Here is an 18,733-nt window from a genome sequence, read left to right as displayed (position 1 = left end):
ATTGCGGTCACATGTGTGGCCCCCAGACCTTTCAGAGCCTAAGTGACTTTGCAGACCTTAGGCTTGCTGAAGTGTGCTTCATGTCAATGGGCCTGGCTCGGTCAGGTGCATTTAGAAGTCCCAGAGTGCATTTCAGACAGTTACGCCATCTCATTAATGCTCCAGCAGATTAGGGATTGAGATGTTTTGACACGGCAGGCGCCAAATAACTGACAGATTACACAGGCAGCTGGCTACCCTGAACTGTTTGCTTCCTTTTCGCTTACCCATCATAGCTGTTAGGATTATGACAGCACAATTATCAATTATGAAGGCAGCTCTGCACTTCCATCATGCATAGCACAGTAACCCAGTGTATACTTAGCACCGTCTAGACATAGCATTGAGCTCTCTATACAGGAGCACATGTAAACACAGAGAAGTGGACCAGAAGGAAATCCATTATATTTCATAGCTCCACACTGCACTAATATTTTGTATCTGCAACTTTTTTTTACATCTTGATTAATCATGAGGGGAAATGTAGCACACACAAAGCCAAATGGAAAGGAGAAAGATGCGGACATACCTTTGACAGAGAGGTGAACAGCGCTGAGCGTCTGTCCCGCCGTGTTGGATGCTGCGCAAACATAAACTCCATTGTCCTGTTGCTTGCAGTAGAGTACTTTGAGTGTGAAGTAACCCTCTCGGTCTTCATATAGCAGGTAACGCCTCCCAGACATGATCACCCTGCCGTCTTTCCTCCAGATTATCTCTGGTTTAGGCTTTCCCGTCACGTAGCAGCGGAACTTGGCGTGTTTGCCCTCGGTCACGGCAAACATTTTCACTTTGGCGGAGTTGGGGAGGGGATCCTCCCTCTGCCGCATGGCTACCTGCCGCCCCCCTCTCTGTTTTCCCTGTTGAGGTTTCCAGTGGCCGTTGGCGTACCCGTTCCGAGTGCTCTCCTCCTCGTGGCCCGGCCCGGCGTCGACGAGCAGCACGGCCCCCGCCAGCCCCTCCCCAAACTCGTTCTTGGCCTTGCAGGTGTACACCCCGCCGTCGGGCGCTCGGGTCTTGAAGATCTTCAGCTGAAACCAGCCCCCGTCCTGGTAGCCCACGCTGAAGTGCGTGCTCTCGAAGATTTCGTTGAGTCTCTTGCCGTCCTTCTCCCAGACCACCTCGGGCAGGGGCTTTCCCCACAGTTTGCAGGAGAAGACGGCATCCTCGCCGCGGCCCACGCGGGTGGAGAGGGGCTTGATGAGGAAGCGCGGCTTGTTCTCCTCCCGCAGCTCCTGCTCCTGTGCCTCTCCCTCCACCTTCAGCGTCGCCGCCGCATACGTCTCCCCGATGCTGTTCTTGGCCTTGCAGATGTACTGGCCGCTGTCCTCCGAGGTCACCCCAGAGATGATGAGATTATAGACGTTTCCGTCCTCAAACAGGCGGTACCGGCCCTGGGGGTGGATCTGCTCGTTGTTCCGTTCCCAGATGACGGCCGGCCGGGGGTCCCCTCCGATCTGGCATTTTAGGGCGGCGTCGGTGCCGCTCTGAACGACCACAGGGCGGGGGTAGGCCAGGAAGCGGGGCGCACCGCCAAACACATCCATCTCTGTTGGTTCGCTAGCCTCACCTTGCACAGGTGTCAGGCATGCAGTCTCCGTTAATGTCACCAGGAGCTGTCCTCGTCCTTACTGTCCTCAAAGCTGCAAAAACACGTCAAACAGTCATTCACTGCCTGTTTATCAAACACGCTCTTAATGTGTTTACTCATTGTTTTCGCTTATCCATGAAACACATTGACCTTGTCTAGGAAGTGTCCTGTCTCTACTTGGTATTGCTCAGACAAACAACCATAAAAAAATTCAGAGAATTTGTCAGGATGAAAAAACTCAATCCACATTGCTGAATCAGACAGATGGAATGGAACTCTCACATGGGTATCAGGTGGCAACTCTTTGGATACTGTGGTCAAAAATTTTTTGGCACCTTGTACATTTTACAAATGATGAGAAATGAAGTTTTGGGGAGTCTGGAATTATAGAGGGGAGACTCTCCCCAAAGGAGCACATTTCACTGGGCTGTTTCATTTGCCTCCCAGGACTTTTCGAGATGGTTTCCTTATGGAGCCCACACTAGCAGTCAGAACAGCCTTTCGCAACAGCAGCCTCAGTGCATTTCCAACACAGCTGGTGCTGTATTTTAGTGGGAAAGAGCTTAAAATAGTCTGTCTAAATAAAGACCTGCAAGAGGGCATGTGTCAGGTATCACAAAGCACACCCTGGAACACACGTGGTCACACACAAACACAGGCCTCGCACAGAGCCCTTGTACCCTGGGGACCCCACAAGCAAACCGGGCTCAGAGTCCACCACACCCCAGCAGGCAGCCTGTGGAGGAACCCTGTCACTGTATGAATACCATTGTCAGAATCTATCTATTTGCACTTTATAAAAAAAAGACATTTCCCTCTTGGCCCCTTCTATTTCAGGATCACTGTTTTGATCTTCTTCTAAGCAGTTCTGCACCAGCAGCACATTAAATGGTCTGGTCTTAGTTTTATCTCTTCTTCACAGTTTATGGTCAGCTTCTCAAGTTTGACTGCAGCAGCTGCAGGTTCACCCTCATTGAGGTACCTGCCAAAGGGGCTGTTTCTCTCCAAGTCTAGCTTACCCCTTTTAGGAGTGCTTGCTTATTGCGTGAATCTTGTCCCTTTGACGTACAGCTGTCCCCTCAAGGAAGACGATCCCTGAACAGGCATGCCACAGAGACGTAAACTCCCACTAGCTATCCATAATATATGTCCCAGATCACTGCTAGGCCACATCATGAACCTTCAGGGCAGATCACTCTGCCGTATGGGGAATCCCTCCTGTATGCATCCTCTCTATGCGCACATTCTAATCATAGTTTTAGTTAGCAGCCTGAGCTCTGTGTATTTTCATTTTATGCTACACTTCTGACATAGCTTAATACAGCAACCTCATGGCCTACATGGAACACAATCTAGATCTCACATCAAAATCATATTTTCTCCCATTTCCTAAATCATCTCACATCATAATGCATGTTTCATGCCTGAATAGCACTTGCTTACTTCGTTGGATATCACAGACATTGTTTCCCTCTATGGCTAGCATTAATAATTTGAGATTTGACGTGTGAGCGGGAGAAAACGGGAGAAAACTCCCCAACGATCCAAAAGTGGCCTGTTCATCTGACACACACGGAGGATGCACCCTCTGAAATTTGCTCTCAGTCTGAGAGGAGATTAACCTCTGTGTCCTCACCTCTGATTTAATTAGGACGACCCCTGCCCCCCGTATCGCTGTACCCTGCACTCCTCGTATGACCTACCTCTCCACTGTCCTCAGGGACAATCGTCAGCGTACATTCCCCTCTCTGCACTCCTCTCCCGCCTCTGCCACACTCCCCTCTGTCCTGCTTCCCAGTATGCCCTCCCGGAGGCTCGTCCTCTTCACAGCAGTAATCCTTTGAGTTTCAGAATAAAAACCGTGTGCCTCCCTGTGTCAGTTTGCCTCCACCTTCTGTCTGTCCATTTCTGAGGCCAGTGCGCGCTCCCGTGTCCTGCTCTGAGATATTGGCGTTTTCTCTGTTACGCTTTAGCCCCTTGAGCACAAGGCAGGTTTGTCCCGCGATCTCTGTGGCACTCAGTCCTGAGACACCCTGAGTGTCATTGTTCATGGAAGACCGTTAAATGCTTTTGCAGCTGCTGCTGTCCCCTAAAAATACTGGCAGCCGCGATGACAGCAATGAAGATAAGCCAGGGCCTTCCATTCACTTGCATGCAGGGGCTAAAGATAGACCGCATGGCTGGTCCAGGACAGATTGCTGTGCTTACTTGAAACCTTGCAGTACAACCTAAGGAGAAGGGCAGGCTGCAGACCCCCAAGGTCTTTCAGCAACATGCACTCCCTGTTCTTCTGTTGTGATAAAGGCAATCACTGGCCCCGTACTGTGGGGGTTGATAGTGATTAAAGGTGATAGCGTTGGAGTGCTGTGCATCATACTTCATTAGTTTTTGGCACATGACATCTACACCAGCAGGGTGGTCTGTTTGAGGGGACAGTCATCTCCATAGTGACCAGTGCAGAAACAACTGCTTATTGTGCCTTCCCCAGATATAACAGTCTAGATCCAGCGGTGTTGGTCACATAGCGGTAATTCCTTTTCTACCCAACAGTGAAATAGTCTTTCCTGGTTATTACAGACACATTTTCTCAACTGCAGAATTGAAATATGGGTAGCTTTGTGGTTCCTGTAAGTTCATTAAAATGAATCCATTATTGATGTATTATTATATTTTATGCAAAAAAACAGTTTCATTATAAATGATGCTAACCAGCATATCATATGTGAAAGTGTTTTTTCTTCATGGTGATGAATTTGGAAGGCTATGTTTCATGTGATTTCTTGGCCCTTAGGGTGATTCACAGTGCCAAACCTCAGCTGTTTTCTGTAAGACACTGGAATGCAGGCATTTGCTCAAACCTGGGGGGTTTCTGCCTGTCTCTGTCTCAGCTGGAGTCCAGAGTCAGTTATTGTCACTGTTCAGAATGCTGTTTTCACCATGGGGATTCATAGGACTCATAGGACATGCTATGTTCTTAGTGATCTGCAAAACCTATTTGGCAATCAGCAGCAAGATTCTACAGCCTTGCAATAAGAGGTCAAGTAGATAATTAGGCAGAATTCTTTTTTATTCAACATGGAAATTGTGAAGTCTGACAATTGTTGATTAAATTGTTGATTAACTAGACAGTGACACCTGTAATAAATACTGATGGCAGTGTTTTGAACATCACATTATGTTTGCTTAGCAGATGCTCTTATCCAGAGCAACTTTCACAGCCTGATGTTATCCAGCTGTACCGCTGGAAGGTTGAGGCAAGCTGAGTGAAGTAGCTTACCACAGAGTATAACAGCATGACTCGCCTGGAAATAAAGCCAGCAGCTTTTGGGTTATGAGCCCTGCACCTTGCCACTACAGCGAGTGAGTACTGTGAGTTTTAAGACCTGATACCGGTAACCAAAGCAGCCAAAAACAGGAAAGGTGAAGAATATGGAAATGATGAATTTTTTTACCTCTATCAGTGGTAAAAACAGCAGTTTCCAGCTCACCCGCCGCCACTGCTCTGTATGTATGTTTTTATAATACTTGCACCTCACTGGTTTGGGCACAACCAGAAAGCTGAAGTGCTGAAGTGCCGGAGGACGCAGCGTGGGGGAGCGGTGCGGGGTTTGCGAACGTGCGAGTCGGCTGCGCGGTCCTCTGACAATGTGGGAGGACCGCGACCGATGACCCTCAGCTGTTTAGACCCTCAAGTGTCACAGTCTCGCACCGCCGTCTCTCTGGTTTCAGCTGGTGGAAGTAATCCGACCCTGGCCCCAGCTCCAGCTTGTGTCTTGGCAATGAAGCGATCAGCGCTACTCCCTGGGTGAAACCTACTGTAAGGGAATTAGCAGGCCTCTTTCTGAAACTTTCGCATTCCCTCTGCTGCTAAAGAAGACATTAGCCAGTACATCCAGTTTTTCACTCACATACCACAGCCAGTTCTGAGCTGGAGGTGTACGCAGTATCACAACCTGAACACCGAGAGACTTATTCAATCTAAGCAAAAAGCACTTTGTCCTTAATTTTGTGTTAAGTGTTGTATTTTCTTCTGTTTCTTACATACAATTTTTGTTGTGTTAAGAGATAGCCAGGCTTGTGTTGTTACAAATGAGAAAAAGTAAGTTCTGTCTTCAAGGTTCAGTACAAGTACATATTTTAAGTCTTAAACTACTTCCTGTCTTCAGAATGATAATGCTGTAAACATTTAAACAGAAGGAATAAAAACTAAATTTGTGTTTAACATGGATCAGAGAAAGTTTGAGGTTATTATTTGTCAGGTGCTAAGATGTAACATAATTTTAGTGTGTGTCCTTTAATGAATAATGTTAAAACAATATCACACTGAAAAAAAGGTTTAAAATGTAATGCGATGGAGGTATGAAAAATAAAGCTTGCATATTATACATAGCTGTGAAGAGCGAATTTGAGTGAGATGGAGGTATGCGGTCACGTTCGCAGACGTCTCTCAGATATCGGTGCAGTGAAGTGGCCTCGTTGGCGTCTGCCGTCACTGAGCGCTGGCGGTGTCTGCACCACGTATCTGCAGAATGCACGTATTTCCGTGCAGAAACATTCCGAGGTCCCGCTGACTGACGCTGGTGGCATTGCCTGCGAGATAAACCCAGCATGGCCATCGCGTTCGCTGCCTCGTTTGTTCCCGCCTTTTTTCCTGCTGGGAAACGCTGTTTAAATCGATCATTAGTTTCCTTTCCTTTTTGAAAGTGGAAACATTCAGACAAACTAATGACTGAAGGTCATGTCAGGCAGAGTCATTGTGTACAACGTAATGTTAACGATGAGTGAATGAGCAGTAGAGGAGGCCAGATGTGCAGGCAGAAGTGTGGTTCGCTTAGCCTTTATAATTTATAATAACTTTTGGAACTCCACCTACTGAGCCGCTGACCTGACCAGCTTATATCTGTGACCCTGTATTTACATTTAAGTATAATTTCTGTGGTTAACATGCTCTCCTTGTAATGGCAGCTTACCATGATGCTGCTACATTCGATCCATGTCAGGTCTTAGGCAGGTTGATTGTGCAGCCAATATTTTTTTCGTATATGATACACATTTTGGTATAATGGTATAAATTATAGAATTGGCTATTTAGGGCATTCAAGGCATGATATGACATGATTGACTGTTTTTACATGTAAGGCAGAATTCAGATTAAGAGCCTTATTTGATTTTGAAGGAATTATGCATAGAGGTAGATCAAACCTTAGCCTGTTTCTTTATGCCAAGCACATTCTTATCATTGTTATTATTTTATTATTTCTACCTGTGAGTACATGAGCACTTTGTACAGTGAAAATGTTTTCATTGGAGATATCATAATATTAAGAGGCAGACCTATTTTTGCTAAAGTGTATTTGCTGACTTATTATTTGCAGGTTTTGGTTAATGAGGTTATTGCATTAGTACAGTGGTTTACTGTTTTATAACAGTAATATGCTTTAACTGTAGAGGAGAAGTTTCTCCACCGGCACAATGTGGAAATAGTATCAGTTGATTTATCGGTTGCCTGGTTGAAGTCAAAAGCCTCTGAAGGGACATTGGAGCTTTACTGTCGCATACACAGTGCAGCTGTACCTACAGCTGGTATCACCCACAATGCGTCGAAATAGGCTAAAATTAACTGTAGCTAAAGGTTGAATATAATTAAACAGGCTGTTGAGACTGACAGACCAATGGTGAGAAACATTATTAAGGAACCAGAACATTTGCAATGATGCAATATGATATGGAGATTACAATGCGTGTGTGTGTGTGTGTGTGTGTGTGTGAGTGAGTGTGTTATTGATAGATCAAAGCCTGAATGAGAGGTGATGGGTGATGGGTAAAGCCATGGCACTGGATCTCAGACACCCTTTTCCTGGCATGATATGCAGCCACGGTGTTGTGGGACCTGACTTCAGCAGGAAACTATGACCTCTGCATTAAAGAGAAGGAACAATGAGCGTGTCCCCTCATCACACCGAGCCTCACATGGCTCCCTGTCTCCCCCTGCTGGTCACACAGCCACCAGGGGGCAGCCTTGCTCCTGAATAAGAGCATTGGCATTTTTTAGCTTTATTTAAGTGAAAATCTCGAGAAAAAATCATTTGCAACCTTAAACTTAACCTTTAGCCCTAACCTTTGAACCCATGCACAAGTCACAGCTTGAGTTTAGCTTGTCTGGATATGACCTTTATTTTATTTTTTGGAGGGGGAAAACCCTGCCTACTAAACATTTTCAAGAGCCTCTGTTTTGTCTGATGTGCCTGAGGGACAGCGTGCTGTTGGAGGGACGCTTGCCAGCTCTGTAAGGCTGAAAACGTGCGCTGCTCTGTCCAGACAGGTCCCAAACATCCAGGCCTGGCTGCATTCCTGCTCCAGCTCCATCCACACGCCTCCTGGGCTGTGAGTTTACAGGAGATACTCTCTTCTGCCAAAAGAAACAGCTTTTGTCTCCACTCATCCTCCCAGTAAGACAGGCAAGCCTGTGTACACTTGGGCAGTGGGAGGGATAGGACACGGAGGAAGTGATGCAGGGCGACCCATCTCAGGGTAGGGACTGGATGGTGCAGCTCATGTCCCCTCGGTGCCCCCCCCCCCCCTACTCCCGCTCTGTTGATTGCTGTGCCCCTGGGATAAAATAACTCTCCAAGCTGAAGAGCCTCTCTGAGCCCAGAGCTCCATTTTGCAGCAGCGTTGGTAGTTCTTGGTTACTCTCCTTCGATGGTCTGTAGCGGGTATGTGATTTTGTTCTTACTGCATGAGCAATCATATGGCAGACCGGTGCTAATGATGCTGTTTATGGCCAGATTACACCTCCAGTGTCATCACTGTCTTCTGATCAGTGAGACACGGTGGCAATTAAATATACAAGCCCTTAACAGGAACCATTACGAAAGTGTCAAACGGACTAATGCACCATGTGAATTTTCATTTTACTAAGGATTGCTAAAGGACATTTTTGCAAAGTCGTTAGGCTCTTTGTTCCTTTGAATCATTAAGGTTAATAACTGTGGTGTTTCATATAAGGTATCACACAAATTTCCCAGAGTAGGGATAGCACCTCATTTGTTTGAAGGAAATGATTCACTTAAATATTTCATTGTCTGAAGTGAGCTCAGGGACTTCTGAGTGGCTCAGTCCAGTAGGGTGTTAGTTCCGAGCACTGGCTGAGCCCAGGAGCCATGTCTTCAGCCAGCAATAAGCGGGAGCACAGTCGTGTGTTGGGGGATCGTATTTGCTATGCTCAGTGCAAGTGCAAAGGTTGTCATGGTGAGATGAGCTGAATAGGCAATTGGTGATTCTGAAAAAGGGTGGAAAAAATCTGTCCACGTCAGGCTTTCACCAAACTGATATAATTGTCCAAACTTTGACTGCCTTTGACTCGACCTTCTCTGAGCTCTGACCAAAGTCCTGCTGACAGCAAAGACAGACTTAGATGTATATGAGTTTTGTAGACACAATTTCCAGTGCGATAAATGATCTAATATGGATTTGTTAAAAGATCTATGAATAAATCCTAAAAAGATGATAATTGCCATGATAATGTAGCAGGAAATGTATTAGCATGGTCACATTCCAGGCAGATTGCTGCCTGCAGTGTCAGGCAGGTCTGTCATAGCCCACATCCAATCACCCATTTCAGGCCTGGTAGAGTCAACATCTCACCAGGCCCCGCCCCCGCTGTGATGGACAGAATCTATCTTCTGCTTGTTTTGATCAGAGTGGCATAAACCCAGCCTGACCCCTGCTTTCCACAGGCAGCTGTTTAGTTTCTATCCTCCTCTCACGGAGTCCCTCACACACAGACAAGTCTGTTCCCATCTGCCATTCCCCAACCAGGACTGCATGAGGTCGTCACCTGATATGCCTGCGTCTGTAATTCAGACAAATAGGTTTTATACAGCCCATAAATGTAAGCAGTGCTGAACTCGCATAATATATCCCTGCTTAAGGTACACACAATGCGTAGGTAATGGAGCAGCTCCCTCTCTGTAAGGCTGTGAAACTGCTCTGCACCACTGTCACTGACATGAATCCTTTGAGGGAAGGAGGTACTTATGGGGCAAAGAGAATATGAATTAGATAAGGCACTTTAAAACCTCCCAGAGTACATGCACCCTGGAAAGGGTTTGTGGTTCTGAACAGGCAGGGGTCACTTGGATGCACTTAGAAATGCACTTGAATCTCACCTTTGGCAGGGAATACAGCTCATTTGGGTTAATGGAGCAGATTTAGCTGACTCGTTTAGATGGATGGTTACTTATCAGGAATTTTAATTTGGCTCAGTTTTGTGCTCCTACTTACATTTTTCTCAGACCAGAGCTGGTCTGAAGAAGACACAGGGGATCAGTATGCAGGAGTGGAGTATGATCTGTTCAATCTGTTCATTCAGGTCATTAAACTACACGGTCAGTAATGAAGGCAAATACTGGCCATCGGCTTTCGATAGCAGGCTCCCATGGAATGCATTGACCTCCTCTTGCAGAGCTACAATTTAGCAGCCTTTCCAGAGTTCTATATTCCATTAACACTTTTAGGTGCCTTTGAGGGGGAAGCTAAATCAGTTCAATTGAGACAGTGGTTAGTTGAATGAGATTTTTTAGGTTAATGGATAAAAGAAAAGCCAGCAGACAGTAAGTGTGTCCCTCTAGAACCACTATCAAACAGACCAGGAATACCCCAAAACATGGAGACTCCTCCATTGTCCATGCGACGCAGTGCTGTTGGTAACCACAAGGTGGCAATAAAGATAGAAAGTCAAAGTAAGTTCCACATTTCTGCTAGATTAAATACAGAGTTTCTGCACTACATCCATGAGTCTTCCACACAGTGTGAGAGGGACAGGCTCTGCAGTTAGGACTCCCAGGATCTCTCAGCCCTTACTCTGGCACTCACGCTGTGTCCATCCTGTGGAGGTTCTGTTGTATGCCAGGAGGTTTCTGCTGCCTGTTTCAGTATTACAGTCTGCTGCTGTCAGAGGATATATTCTGCCTCTCAGGGCAGTTTGTGTTGATGTTAAACTCATTTCTTTTTCTTATCATGACTTGGAGAAAAAGAAACAAATTGCTTGAAGTATCACAAATGACTGTTTGTTTGGATTTCAGTTGAGAATCTAGCGCTCTGCCACCACTGTGCTGAGCGAGGAGGAAGCTGTTAATTGTAGGTGCTGTGGTTATGGCTGGATAAGTGGCATCCCTGCAGAAATGGACTTCCTCTCTTTTTTACAATTAAAGCTGCTGAGAAGGGGAGATGTTTGAGGAGATGTGGAGGGAGATAACAGGTTGAAAGGTACCTGGAACTTAAATGGATACCTGGAGAACCTGGGCAGCGGTAACCTGCGGCCCCCTGGGTAAATGCTCCAGAAGTGGGAGAGTGGAAAGTATGCTGGAGTGAAGCCCTGCGTGTGCGGACAGGAAGGCAGCTCTGAGCGCCTGGAACCAGACGAGACAGATTCCACACACAGGCTGCCGCAGAGGGACTAACTCAACCCACCCCAAATTTTTATGGTTTATTTTTGGTTTATTTCCCTTTTCCCCATAACAATGTTTCCAGACCTGCAGGAGGGTTTTATGGGATGCTGTACATAGTTATGTTTTCATGTTCAGTGGTTTTTATGTCTGGCCCTGTTGTTGGTTTTGCATGCTACAGCTGAGTGCTCTCTGAATGTGTTGTTAACACTTCTGGATGTTCCATATTAACCATATACTGTGAACGTTTTTACAGGTAACCTTCTGTAAATAGGAAATAAAAAATGACCTAATGACATAAAATGAAACTTGGTTTTCTCTTTGCCAAATTAAAAATGTGACGTTTTCAATGTATTATACACGTATTATAAATGTAATGTATATGAAGAAAAGTCAGGTGTTGAAATGCACATGGAAGGCTTTTGGAGACTCAGTGGTAAATTGGATGTAAACTTTCTTGTTAATAGTGGAATGATGCCTGGAGCAATGTGTTGGCATAACTTCTTTATTTATTAAGGTTTGTTTTTCCGTTAAATGCACTTACATGTGCTTCTATGAACTAGAAATGAAAAATATAGTTTCGTAGATTATGACAATTCTAAGTAGCTATTCATATGTATTCTGCGTTATCTGTTGTGTCTATCTAGATGGCAACTTTGTTCTACAGTGTTATGTTATTACATAAATACAAGCTCTAAATCAAAATTATCATGGTTATTTTTTTTGTGAAAGTGAGCTAGTTTGTAAGCTAAAACGTAAGGTAGGCTTGCTGAAATCATTTCCTGGGAGAAACAAGTTGGTAGGAATTTGCAGAAATGTTGATTTTCCATATGTACAGTAATAATCTGTGCATGCACCATTTTCATGCACGAACAGTTCCGTGTCTGGCATGTTAGTTAGTGGCATGAATTAGTGGAGAGCAGTCACCTGAATGGAGAAATCAGGGTTATCTGAGTACAGGATCAGTTGTGTGTGTGTGTGTGTGTGTGTGTGATTGTGTGTGCGCATGCGCATGTGTGTGTTTGTGTGTGTGTGTGCGTGCGTGCGTGTGTGTGTGCATGTGTGTGTGTGTGTGTGTGTGCATGCGTGTCTGTGTGTGTTTGTGTGTGAGTGTGTGTGCATGCGCGTATGTGTGTGTGTGTGAGTGTGTGTGCATGCATGTCTGTGTGCGTGAGTGTGTGTGCATGCGTGTCTGTGTGTGTGCATGCATGTGTGTGTGTGCGCGCATGTGCATGCGTGTCTGTCTGTGTGTGTGTGTGTGTGTGTGTGTGTGTGTGAGTGTGCGTGTGTGTGTGAGGGTGAATGTGTGTGTGTGTGTGATGGGGGAGTGGAGGTTACTGGATTGTGAATATAAATCTGTAACCTGACTGTGACCCCTTCAGTGCAGGAATGACAGTTCTCACCTCGGAGCTCAGCTGTGTGGAGCTAAAGTCTCATAGACTCTGCCTCCTAAATCATGGCTGGCCTCACAGGTGTTCTGGACAGAAGTTTGTCAAGAGTAATACTGCTTATCATTGTGATGCATTTATGTTACTCTAAAATAACTGGTAATCAATAATAATAGTAGTGTGTATTACCAATATGTCATTTCATTTAAATAATAACTCTTAGAAAAAAGAGTTCTGACTAATTTTACAGTTACAGTAATTTGTTTTCAGGTATAGTTCTTTATTAAATCTTTGAGTCGCTGCTCATCTTGTCAAAGCTGCTGTGAGCTCATCCATCATGGAGACAGCAGACAGCTCACGTGCAGGACCTGTGGCCTGCTCATGAGAACGCTCACCCAGGGATTCCAGATAAACCCAGGGCAGGACTCAGCAAATGCAGGTGTCAGGGCCTGTTCTGACAGGCTGGGTTCTGATCCGCCCAGGGACTGGTTCTGGGGGCCCTGGGTGATGAAACTGGTGAGGATATGACACATGAATTCTACCCACTCACCTCATGTACACACACACACACTGCTAATTTACCAGAAAGAAACAGGCAGATGTCAGTGATGGTCACAGAGTGGTGTTACAGCACCTGTCAAAAACATCAGAACAGAATTTGAATTGTGTCCAACTCTTCCTCCCATCACATTCCAGTCTGCTGCACTTAATATTCTTGATAACACAAGTGTTTTACAATAAATGTAAAACAGCCCTTTCATGTTTGATGGCAAGAGCCGTTTGAGCTGTGAATGAAACATTACTTTCGGGAGGCTTGGACAGGCATGCAGGCTTTGCAGTGATCGCAGTGACTTCAGGAGTAGATATAACAGCCCAAATTCTTGGAGATCCTGTTACCTTGAATGCCTGTTCACAATATTTTAGACTACATGTGCTAATTGACCCAAGGCCAAAAATCTAAACATTGTTAGGGATCTTGGTATGACACGGATTAATGTAAAATGTTAATGTGAAAGATTTCCTGGTTCCTGATGTGGAGTGTGATGCAGCAAGCAGCTGCTGGGTCAGTGTGTTTTCTTTGGCTGCTGCGTGTGTCTGTGGATAGGGGGCATCCGGAACCCTGCGGCTGCATCGGGTTTCTGTGTGCTGATCCCAAACTAACCCCGCACGTCCAGATGTCCTCCTTCTCACCCTGATCCCAGCCGATACCTCACGGAGCGCAGTGCGTCTCCCCGACCTGCGCATTGAGTGTGGATGTGTCTCCCACTTGTGCTTCTGGGGTTGAAATGTAGAGTCTGAGGAGGTGAACATTAAGGCTGTGAGACATGGAAGTTTACTGCTGATGTTCCATAGTCCTCTGGGTATGTCTGCAAGAGCAAAAAAGAGTCTGATGCTGTTTGGCTCTTTATTTGGAAACATATCAGAGAAATATAATTTGGGAAAAAAACACCTGCAATTCTGTTGGTCTTACATGTTACACCAAAAAGCCAAAATTGTATTACATTTGACAGTAAGAACTAAGGACAAACCAGCACATATTAGGTACAGTAATTAAAATTCCAAAGTATTTACAAGCTGAATATGTTCCGTACCCAAGACAGTTATTAATAAAAAAAAATATGAAGTCCTTGCATACTATAAATTCCCTCCATTGTATCAGACTTTAATGACTGCAGTAGGGGGATGTGTCTTACAGCACTGTTATGAAACAGAGAATGAGGCCTTTGATTTGTTCATTGTGCAATGTGAAACAATTTAGCCATTAATCTGGCATTTTCTGAATGTCCAGTCACCCACAGCATGACCTGCTTTCTCTAATGTGGTGGCATTCTGCAATGGGTGTTTACCCATGTGTACTGTTCAGAGAGCTCTCATTAACTATCACTGTTTGATGTATCCAGACAAACACTTAACCAAACAGTCTGCTTTAGTGTAAGTTCTGCATTTTTCCCATGATTTTGTGTGTGGGCTGTAGCACGCAGGACATAAATATGAGGCATAAATCGGTAAGTTCCCTCCTGCCAGAGACTGGTCTGGAGGAGGGAACCAGCTTCTCTGTGTGCAATGACTGACACATTGCGCATGCTAAAATGTACCACTCAGTTGTCTCTTCTCATTATACATTGCTGTATGTGCACCTTTGGAGAAGTGCTGACTTTAAGTTAATGTCTCCACGGGCATCCTTTCACAAGGCCTGGATGTATACATTACAGTAGTGCTTAGACCTATAGCATTTTTGAAATGCAGACTGGATGTGTTAAAATAAGAGTGAGAGCTTCTTCCTACCTCTTACTGTACATGCGGTCTCTCAGGTGAGATGATCATGTACGAATAAGCATGTGGGTTTCTACTCTGGGTGGGCATATCATATTTCTTCATGGATAACATCTTCCATAAAACTAAACCACAAGACGTGAACCAATTTAATAGGCTGTAAATCTGCCTTATGGAAGTCAGTTGCGATCTTCGCTGCAAATTGCAAGTACAGCTCAAAAGCAATAGGATATCCACCCCGCACCTCCTGCTTCTATATTTCTGCTGAATCAATCTGTAAAACATTTGGAAAATGTACAGTTTGGTGTTATTCAAGAAAGTATTCTTGACAATAAAGTGAACACAATTATGTCATCATAATGTGCCATATTGCATGAGATAGGCTGCTCATCTTCATTAACAACGAGGCAATACTAGTGTGTAAATACAACATTCTGCCTGTAATTTACGGAAGTGTTACTGAAGGTGTGATCAATGATTGGTCCTGCATCACTATCAAATCATATCGTGGCAGTTTCACTGGTGCATGAATAGTAACATAGGTTAACCTATCCACAGGAATAGTATTTATTTTGTGGTTATGCCTCTACTACTACTATGCCACATCACTACTGTAATTAAAGGTTTCCTCTAAAATCTTACACCAAACACATGCTTCCAAAAGAGGAAGAGAGACACTAGCACAGTTTGCTGATCAGTGTGCACTTTCTAAAAAGCATTGAATTTTTGCAAAATTTTGGAAAGTTGATACAGATTCAGTCTGTTTGATGTGGCCAGGGTCAGAACTTATATTTGGCAGTGCTGAAATTGGTTTTGAAATAATGAATTGAGGTGCTGCCTGCATTTGTTGAACCTGTTAGCTGTTTGTGGGTGCGCTCTTGCCGTGGGTCAGGTATCTCTAAGGGCGTAACTGCTGGCAATTGACCTGGCATCATGCATGTGTGTGCATTAGGAGGCCTTCAGACCACGCATGAGAAGTCCTCAAGCTGCCCGTATTTGCGCTGTACTCACCTCCGTAAGTGTGTGGGGTGAAAGATGCTTTTTGTTCATCTCTTCTTTACTTCCAGATTCTTCTCTTTTGGAAAATAGGCCAAAAGGTTTGACAACTATTTTTGCCCATTCTTTCCTAGTCCCTCAGCAAGCTCTGTTGAATGGGCAAATCAACATGTTAAGTTCATTCAGTCAAAACTTAAGAATGTATGTGCCTTGTGGCTGTTGATTTAAACAAATCAAGTACAATGCTCTTCTAATTCATGTCCTCAAGCGGACCTTCCTTCGGTGATGTTGAGTTCATCCCAGCTGCAGAGAGTGTAGAAATGTCAAAGGAAACATTGACAACTGTAAGCTTCTGGGAGGCAGATTGAGTGAGATGATAATAAATCCTTTGGCATCCATCTTTGTCAATTCCTGTTGCATTTGTACAAACTTGCTCAAAATGGAGTCAGAAATGCAGCTGCTATCACACATATTTTTCCATCCTGTCCGCTAATAACACCAAGTGTGTATTTGTACAGCTAGATCATCTGAGGCTGTAAATCTGAGCTGTATGTTTGGGATCAGTGATTGATCTACTGTACAGGCAGGGGTTAAATTATGGGTTGAGTGTGAAACGGGATATGCCTGCACAGCTGCACTGTCACTGCAAGCCACTGGCTGTATTGTTTGTTTGATGAGACAAGAATGTAAATACAGGTTTCTTTTCTAATTAATTCCATTCAGATGAAGTTAAAATGATTTACAAGATGGACATGATCTTCCTCATTCTGATCTCAAGCACATTCAAATGATAAGGCATGTAGTTTGGTGTTATAATATTAAGGCTCCTGACCTGCAGTATTGAATACTTCCACATCTCTACAGGGGGCAGCACCATGTCTACCAGCATTCCCTCTCTCAGTCCATTCAATAACCATGTGTGTCAAACTTCAGCTAGCCCGAAGAGGAGATATTCTACTCAGTCTTTAGGACAGGTTTCAGACCTACAGAGGATTTTTGTTATTGGGGTCTTACATTAACACATAATTCATTTTACTAATTTGTTCCATGTGTGTGTGAGAGTGAGAGAGAGAGAGAGAGAGAGAGAGAGAGAGAGAGACAACTCATGCATGATGTCTCTGCACTCTACAAGTTATGAAAGATCCCTTCTACATCAAGTCATATGGGTTGATGGGTTGGGAAATGCACAGTAATCTGTCACTTTGTGAGGAAGCTTGTCTTTACCCTTTGTTCAGAACTGTTTAGAGAGGCCTTAGGAATCCAGAGGTGAACGTTCAGATTTCCCATTCTTTCAGATGGTGCGTCAGCTGCGCTGGGGCTTTTTGTTTCTTGATGTTGGTGTATTTGTGTCTCGGGCGTGGTGTGGCAAACTGACCACATTTACCTTTAGGGTTCTGGGTCAGATTTCACATAGTATCTCAACTTTTGAGAGCTGGACACAAACAAGATTTATTTCTGCTTGTTAAAGATATAATTTCTCATTAAAAATGCATTAAGTGGGCAACCTTTGGTAAGTGTGTACAGAAGATTCAAAAATAAAATTATTTCCCGCTAATTGAAAACTGTTAAACTAATAAAATGACCAATTTTTAACGTTTGCCCTCTAAACCAGCTTTCTGATTAGTGATTGGCAGATGGTCTGAATGAATTTCAGCACGTATGCAGACACATAAAACTTGAACCCAACCCAAACAGGCTTGTCATTTTGCCTCCAGTGTATCTAGTGCTGCCTCAAGCCGGGTTTCGATGACTCTGAGGGTCCTGCTTCCACTGTTAATAAAGGTAAAATTTTCCAGGTATGAAAAAAATCATTAATTTAAAAAATGCCTCCTGGTGACAGATATTTACCTTAAACTAGGTAGCTAATAGAGTGCAGCTTGACATACTGTAGATTCTCTACTCCCATAAATCCATGTTAAAATGTAAAAAAAAAAAAAGTCATATTCCCTTCCCATGTGACTAAAAAGATTGAGCTTCTTAAGTATCTTAGCATTTGTAAGTTCGATCCCTGGCTACATTACATTTACATTTATTCCTTTGGCAGACGCTGTTATCCAAAGCAGCTTACAAGTGAATTCCAGTCTTTCTCATGAACTTCTATGACCTTCTTGTTGTGTTGCCCCTAAAACTGGACACAAACTGAATATAATGTCGAGATTTGGGTAGATCTGAGTTAACTATTACAACCAAGTCTTTTAATTCCACACAATCTAATATGCTAAACCTTTCATAAAATAATCCTACTTTACATTGTAATGACATGTTAAACTTTGTAGATTATTTTTACATCCTTTTAAATTACTAGTGACTTGCAAATGTGCTTCACCCCCAAGTTTGTTTCTAATGTCCTCATCAAGGCTGTTTATGTAAATAATAACTAGCAGAGGGTCCAGCACTGATCCCTGAGGGACTCGTTTCCCACAGTGTTTGTATTCTGTGCTGAAGCCAGTTTCTTACCCACTTTGATTTAACTCCATAAAGTCCTGATTATTTCAGTTTGATAACACGTGATACATTTTTGAAAATCTTCTATATAATATTATGAATTAACATATTTAGTAGTTCCCCTAAAGATGTTCAGAGGATGTGGTAAGATGAATGATATTATTACTGATATTATTGTGATTATTGTTTGTATTATGTGTAATTACCCATCTGAGGTTTTGGTTTTTGATTTTATTTTTGATTTTCTTTCAGATTTTCTTCAGTTTGTCAGAGACTATGGTTCATACACTTTCATTTGTACAGTTTTCCCTGCACAGCTGGTGGGTGGATCACAGGGTATGTGGCCTTCCGTATGGGTCTATCTGTCTGTGAACGGAATTACTGAAAAAGCTATTGACAGATCTGGATGAAATGTGCTAAAATTACTGCCTCTGGGGCAGGGAGGAGATTTTAGTGCTGCTGCATATTGTACCTGAAGCAGCCAAGATACTGTATGCACTGTAATCAAGTGCCTCATGATTGTAATCATGCCTTTAAATTTCATTAAAGAAACC

At 43.9% G+C, this 18,733-nt stretch overlaps 1 protein-coding gene across 5 annotated transcripts in view; it reads right to left on the bottom strand.

The window, feature by feature from the left end:
- Positions 1-3,702, bottom strand: part of obsl1b (obscurin like cytoskeletal adaptor 1b) — a 35,750-nt gene extending 32,048 nt beyond the window's left edge. For all 5 annotated transcript variants that reach the window (XM_036541456.1, XM_036541460.1, XM_036541457.1 and 2 more), the window contains exons 1-2: positions 3,331-3,702; positions 569-1,679 (exon numbers count right to left, since the gene is read on the bottom strand). In XM_036541456.1, coding sequence (XP_036397349.1) covers positions 569-1,583 — 1,015 coding nt within the window. In that variant the 5' untranslated portion in view covers positions 1,584-1,679; positions 3,331-3,702. The remainder of the gene's footprint in view (positions 1-568; positions 1,680-3,330) is intronic.
- Between the last annotated feature and the right edge of the window lie 15,031 nt (positions 3,703-18,733).

Source organism: Megalops cyprinoides, chromosome 11 (genome assembly GCF_013368585.1).
Source record: "Megalops cyprinoides isolate fMegCyp1 chromosome 11, fMegCyp1.pri, whole genome shotgun sequence".
NCBI lineage: Eukaryota > Metazoa > Chordata > Actinopteri > Elopiformes > Megalopidae > Megalops > Megalops cyprinoides.
Note: the sequence above shows the minus strand (reverse complement) of the source record. Positions and strands in the feature narration are given on the sequence as shown.